At 43.8% G+C, this 5,997-nt stretch overlaps 1 protein-coding gene across 1 annotated transcript in view; it reads left to right on the top strand.

Annotated features, from left to right (window-relative positions):
- The window catches only part of capn5a (calpain 5a), a 34,064-nt gene extending 33,732 nt beyond the window's left edge, over positions 1 to 332 (top strand). The window contains exon 11 of the mRNA XM_034867808.1: positions 92 to 332. Coding sequence (XP_034723699.1) covers positions 92 to 286 — 195 coding nt within the window. The 3' untranslated portion in view covers positions 287 to 332. The remainder of the gene's footprint in view (positions 1 to 91) is intronic.
- The last annotated feature ends 5,665 nt before the right edge of the window (positions 333 to 5,997 follow it).

Genomic DNA, 5,997 nt, shown 5'->3' with positions numbered 1-5,997 from the left:
GTGTGTGTGTGTGTGTGTGTGTGTGTGTGTGTGTGTGTGTGTGTGTTTGCGTGTGTGTGTGTGTTGCGTTGTGTCTTACCTGATGTTGTGTTGTCGCTGCGTCTCTCAGATCTACAACCACAACGTGATGATGGACTCCTTCCTGGGTCAGGTGACGTTGCCGGCCCAGCAGGGCGACTTCCAGCAGACGCTCCACCTGAGGGACAAGGGCGATCGCCGTGACAACGACCTGCCCGGGACCGTCACTGTTGCCATGGTGACCAGCACGGTGCTCACCAACATCTGAGACACGCCGCCAAACCGTCCAGTCAGCTATAAGTTTACCAAATTAAGTTTACCCCTCTCCTGATGCTTAGTGGTTCTTCTTCTTCTTCTTCTTCTTCTTGTAACTCTCTAAATATTGTTTTTACATTTTTAATACATGTGTCCTTTCCAATAAACATGTTGTTCTTTATGTCAATAACTCATGTTTTGGGCTTTTTTAAGTATCAGTTTAGGCACCTGCACCGTCAAAAGTATCATTTTAGCGTCGATATCAGGGCGCCCAAACGATACACGACCCTATCTACACACAACCATAGAGAAAGAGGGTCAGACTTGATCAAGGGACGGGTCGGTCTACAGCTCACCCCCATGTAGACTGAGTCCTGCAGCGGCCGGGGTCCGAATCCAGCCTGCAGCCCTTTCATGCGTGTCTCCCCCCATGTCTCTCCCCTTTTCACATCTGTCTCTCTATCTAATAAAGGGGAAAAAACAATTGACCCAGGACAACACAAGGGTTAAAATAAAGTGAACCTGATGCTAAATTTAAGTGAATGTGCACTAGCTTTTCTTTGTTCTATAAGGGAAAGTGATTAAGTCAGGGAGGGGATGAGAGGGGTTACTTTAGGTCAAGCTTTCCATCCATCCATCTTCATTCGCTATCTGGTCTTGGGGGTAGCAGCTCCAGCAGGGGACCCCAAACTTCCCTTTCCCGAGCCACATCAACCAGCTCCGACTGGGGGGTCCCGAGGCGTTCCCAGGCCAGGTTGGAGATATAATCTCTCCACCTAGTCCTGGGTCTTCCTCGAGGCCTCCTCCCAGCTGGACGTCCATCCATCTAGTCCTGGGTCTTACACACACACACACACACACACACACACACACACACACAGATGTCTGAGTGTTGGCGGGTACGGTGCCTTGCTCAGCAGCACCTGGCAGTGCCCAGGAGGTGAAGTGGCATCTCTCCAGCCACCAATCCACACTCCCTACTTTTTGGTCCATACGGGGACTTGAACCAGCGACCCTCCGGTTCCCAACCCAACTTTGAAGAAGGTGGAGTAAATCCCAAAGGGCTCCGTGTACACACAGATTCTACAGATCTACACACATTTTTTATAAGATAATGCCTACTTTTAATATTTAAACTGAACTTTATAAAACTGAGGCCTTCTCTGAAGAGTTCATGGAGTTCCTCCCTCTCAACACTAGATGGCGCTGTCTACATGTTCTTCACCTCATTCTGGACTAATCTTTCAGAAGAAACATCATGCGTGTGCTATGAGGAAAGCACATGCATGATTTAGCATGATTTAGAATCCAGGTTTGATTTATAGTTTCTACATTAGTTGTTTTAATTATTTCTTTTCTTTCTTCTTTCTGACTTTTTTAAGTTAAAGGGGCTGCAGCGGGAACCAAAAGCTAAAAATAAGTCAGTCTTCAATCCAGGTCCCAATGTTGTTATTTTTGAGTAACATATGGTGGACTGGCTGCAGCTGTGGCTCAGGTGGTCGGCTAAGGCGGTCTGGGGGTCCACCCCTGGCCCTGCGGTCCCATGCCGAAGTGTCCTTGGGCAAGACTCTGAACCCTGAATGTCTCTGATGGAAAAATTACAAAAAGTTGAAGTTATTATAAAACCCTTAAAGATTTTGGGCTTTTGAGAAAACATTTCGGGACCTGAGACTCAGAAGCCCCCCCACCTCCCCCCAGGTCTGTAGTTATCGAGTCCGGTCTTGGACTCGAGTCTGGACTCAGGACTGTTTTTCTATGGTCTTGGACTTGTCTCGGACTCGCTAGTAGTTTGGACTCTGACTTGTCTCGGTCTCGGACGCTGGTCTTGCCAGATACGGCTTTTGGTCTGGACCGAGTCCAGGTGTCTTTATTATGTTGATAATAATATTGGAGGGAAAGTGAAACCCAAAATGATTGTCTTGATACTGTCATGCAGAAGAGCTTTTTTTCTGTCCTGGACTCGGTCTTGACCCGGACTTGAACCATTTTGGACTCAGTCTTGACTCGGACTCAAACCATTTTGGACTCGGTCTCAAACCTTTTTGGACTCGACTTGACTCACACTCGAACCTTTTTGGACTCGGTCTTGACTTGGACTCGACTAGTCCTGGTCTTGGAGTTGGCTTGGACTCAACTTAACTCTGACTCAAACCTTTTTGGACTCAACTTGACTTGGACTCGAACCTTTATGGACTCGGCCTTGTCTTGGACTCGACTAGTCCTGGTCTTGGAGGTGTCTTGGACTCAACTTGACTCTGACTCAAACCTTTTTGGACTCAACTTGACTCACACTTGAACCTTTTGGACTCGGTCTTGTCTTGGACTCGACTAGTCCTGGTCTTGGAGTTGTCTTGGACTCAACTTGACTTGGACTCGAACCTTTTTGGACTCGGTCTTGTCTTGGACTCGACTAGTCCTGGTCTTGGAGGTGTCTTGGAATCGACTTGACTCAGACTTGCTATACACACAAATCCTGAACACGAGCCGTGTTTGCAGATAGTTACATTGAGCATATATGTGTGTTTTGACTTTTCTCAGCCAGAGACGTGTTTTTAGTTTTTAGTTCTCTGCAGCGAGACAAAGCTGCTTAATGTTCCATATTAGATGTCGGCCATTGTTATTAGAAGTATTTGTGTATTAGATGTGGTATTAATGGTGTTTACACCTCAACAGGTTGTGTTTTAGTAGCCTACCTTACCTTTACGCGTGTCTTAACCCTCGTGTTGTCTTCCCGTTAACCATGAACTTGTCCCTTCAGGTAAAAATTTAAAATGAACATTTTTAGTGCTTTTCTTATGTTTTTGTCACTTTTTCCAGCTTCTGGCGCATTAAAAAACAACCTGAGCTGGTTTAATAACAGGTTTTACACTTATTCTTGGAATTCATAGTCAACAAACCTCATTTATATCAAATTATACACAAGTTTTTAGTTAAAAAGTAAGAAATTATGAATTATTTTGACTAATAGTTAAGATCAGAGGATGTCGAGTGGATCTCAGATGGGTAGATATCAAAGTTTTGTCCGGATACTGGTTTGAAACCCTTATAAAAAAAGAATTCAAATGCTCTAAGATTAAAGAAAACACCCACAAAATTCAATGAAAGTAATTAATTTTACCTGAAGAACGTTGTATGGAATTATCCATGTTATTTTTGGGCAATTTGGTTGAAAGAAATCCAAATTTCTAATATAAAAAACTTTGAAACGGGCCAATTTGACCCGAGGACAACACATAAAGGGTTAAAATGTATCATTTATTTGCTCTCGATGAAATATACTCTTTGTAAATTCCTACATTTTTCTAGTTTTTGGTCCATAGGCAGTGTTACACCTGAATGCAACCCCTTTAACCAAGTTATGGAGGATACTAGAATGGCCGTCTTTTCCCCAGTGTATTTGGACGCACCACAGCTTGCTCTCTTTCTGACTAGCTTGCGCCCCGCCCCGAACTTTGAGCGCACCAGCCAATCAGCGGCGGGTGTTTCTAGCATTGACCAATGGCGTGAAAGGGGGCGGGTGCTTCGGTGCAGCAGGCTGCTCTGTAACCCTGCTAACAATAGCCTGGGATCGGCAAGTTTACTGTTAAAACAGCAGCCAGGAGGGCGACGGAGCGGACCAGACCTGATCCCGGAGGAGAGCAGAGTTTACCGAATACATGACACGGTGTGTCCCGGTGTCGGATAATCTCACGCCGCATTCTGGGATCTACATTTGCAACCAGACAAGGGGTGAGTGAGCATTTCGACTTTATTCCTAAAGCCCAGACCCAGCCGACCATCTCCATTCTCAGCCCGGCATGGTGCGGGTGTGGATTTGGGGGTGGGGGGGGGGGCTCATTTGCCTGTGAATAGGTAAAGGGTTAATGGTTCCTGTAGACCGGGACCACACTGCATCTATCACCGCCCCTCACCCCGCACAGCGCGCGCTCCCAGCCGGCCACGTCGAGGTGGTTCCAGTGGGACGGGGACGCTGGGATGATGGTTTATATTTATATTTAAATTTATATTTATATTTACATTAAACCAGTTTCCTCCCAGTTTACCAGCAGGCTGAGATAACATGGGAGGTTCTGCCTGCCAGCTGACACCACTGCAGGGCGAGGATCAGACGGATGACAGGATGAATTAATGAATGAATGAATGAATGGGTGACTGAGTGAACACATGAATGGATGAAAACAAAGCTACTTTTCCATCTGTGTAATGTACCTGAAAGGACATTATTCATGAGAAAGTCCATGTCTCTGTGCTGTAATTAGAGACTAGAGACTCTCACTGCAGCCTTCCCATTGTCACTTTATTTAATTATTATCATATAACTTTATGTCTTTTTTCTTGCTTCATATGTTTTTAATTGTGTCGATATATATTATATAAATAGCTTATACATGTGTTAAACTCACGGAAGAAAGTAGTAACGTTGTGATGCAGTCGGCTCGTGAAATTAAATGAGAATCAAAGTCCTAAATTCTTTCTTAAAAAGAGGCAAAGTTATTTAAAATGAATATGCAAACAGGAGTGAATCGATTTTATATCGATTTATTATTATATGTATTACGAGCAACCCAGCAGTGCATCTTTATGATTATTATATTATTATATATTATATTATCATGTATTAATTATCTCCACCTGTACCAGCTGCGGTGATGAACACATGAATGCATCAAACAGTGCTTTACAAATAAACGGATTACTTAAACTATATGAAATAAGACTTTTTAATAAGTATTTTTCAGCTGTTAACACTTTTGAACTTTTACTTCTTTAAGTACTTCTTTAACTACAGTTTATTATACATTTATACATATACATATTATTTATTATTACATCATATACCGAACTCCCTTAATGGATAGGCAGTGTTCCGTCCGTCTAAATCGGACAATATAATACATTTATAAATGCCATAATTACCCAAAATAAGGCTACGGCAGTTGCCATGGAGACCTGGGCGTGGCTAAAGCAGCTTTACGTGGCCCCCACGTGAAGCATGAGGCCAACCAGTCGTCTTTTTGACACCTCGAGAGCACGAAGGACAGAGAGCAGGAGGGGGGGGGGGTTAATGACCCATTTGGCTCCTGTGTGTGTGTGTGTGTGTGTGTGCGTGTGTGTGTGTGTGTGTCTGTGTGTACGTGTGCATGTGTGTGTGTGTCTGTGTGTTCGTGCATATGTGTGTGTGTGTGTCTGTGAACATGTGTGTTTTGTAGGTCTTGGTAATATATCAATATTATATCGATATGAGGCTAGATATCGTCTTAGATTTTGGATGTGTTAGTACCGGGATACTAGTTTAGATTAGATTAGATTAGATTAGATTAGATTAGATTAGATTAGATTAGATTAGACTCTACTCATCCCACAGTGGGGAAATGTCCTCGTTAGAGCGGCAAAACAAACAAACAAACAAACAAACAAGTAAACAAGTAAACACACACAAGAAAAACAGGCAGACAACAGACAGCAAGCAGAAGGTGGACTGAAATCAAAGTGGCGTCCCATAAAGGTATCGTAGAGAGCAGTTGTCGTAGCACAGTGACACTAGTGTTGTGTTTTCCTGGTTTTAAAGGCTGCGTTACAGCAGTGGGGGGGGGGGCCCTGAACACACCACACTGTTGTAGCTGTGCTCTTATTTACCCAAATTATACAGAGACACTTCCAGGTAAATACAGAGACACTTCCAGGTAAATACAGAGACACAGAGACACTTCCAGGTAAATACAG

The sequence above is a fragment of the Etheostoma cragini genome, chromosome 3 (assembly GCF_013103735.1).
Source record: "Etheostoma cragini isolate CJK2018 chromosome 3, CSU_Ecrag_1.0, whole genome shotgun sequence".
Lineage (NCBI taxonomy): Eukaryota > Metazoa > Chordata > Actinopteri > Perciformes > Percidae > Etheostoma > Etheostoma cragini.
The sequence above is the reverse complement of the archived record's forward strand: the minus strand, read 5'-3'. Positions and strand labels throughout refer to the sequence as shown.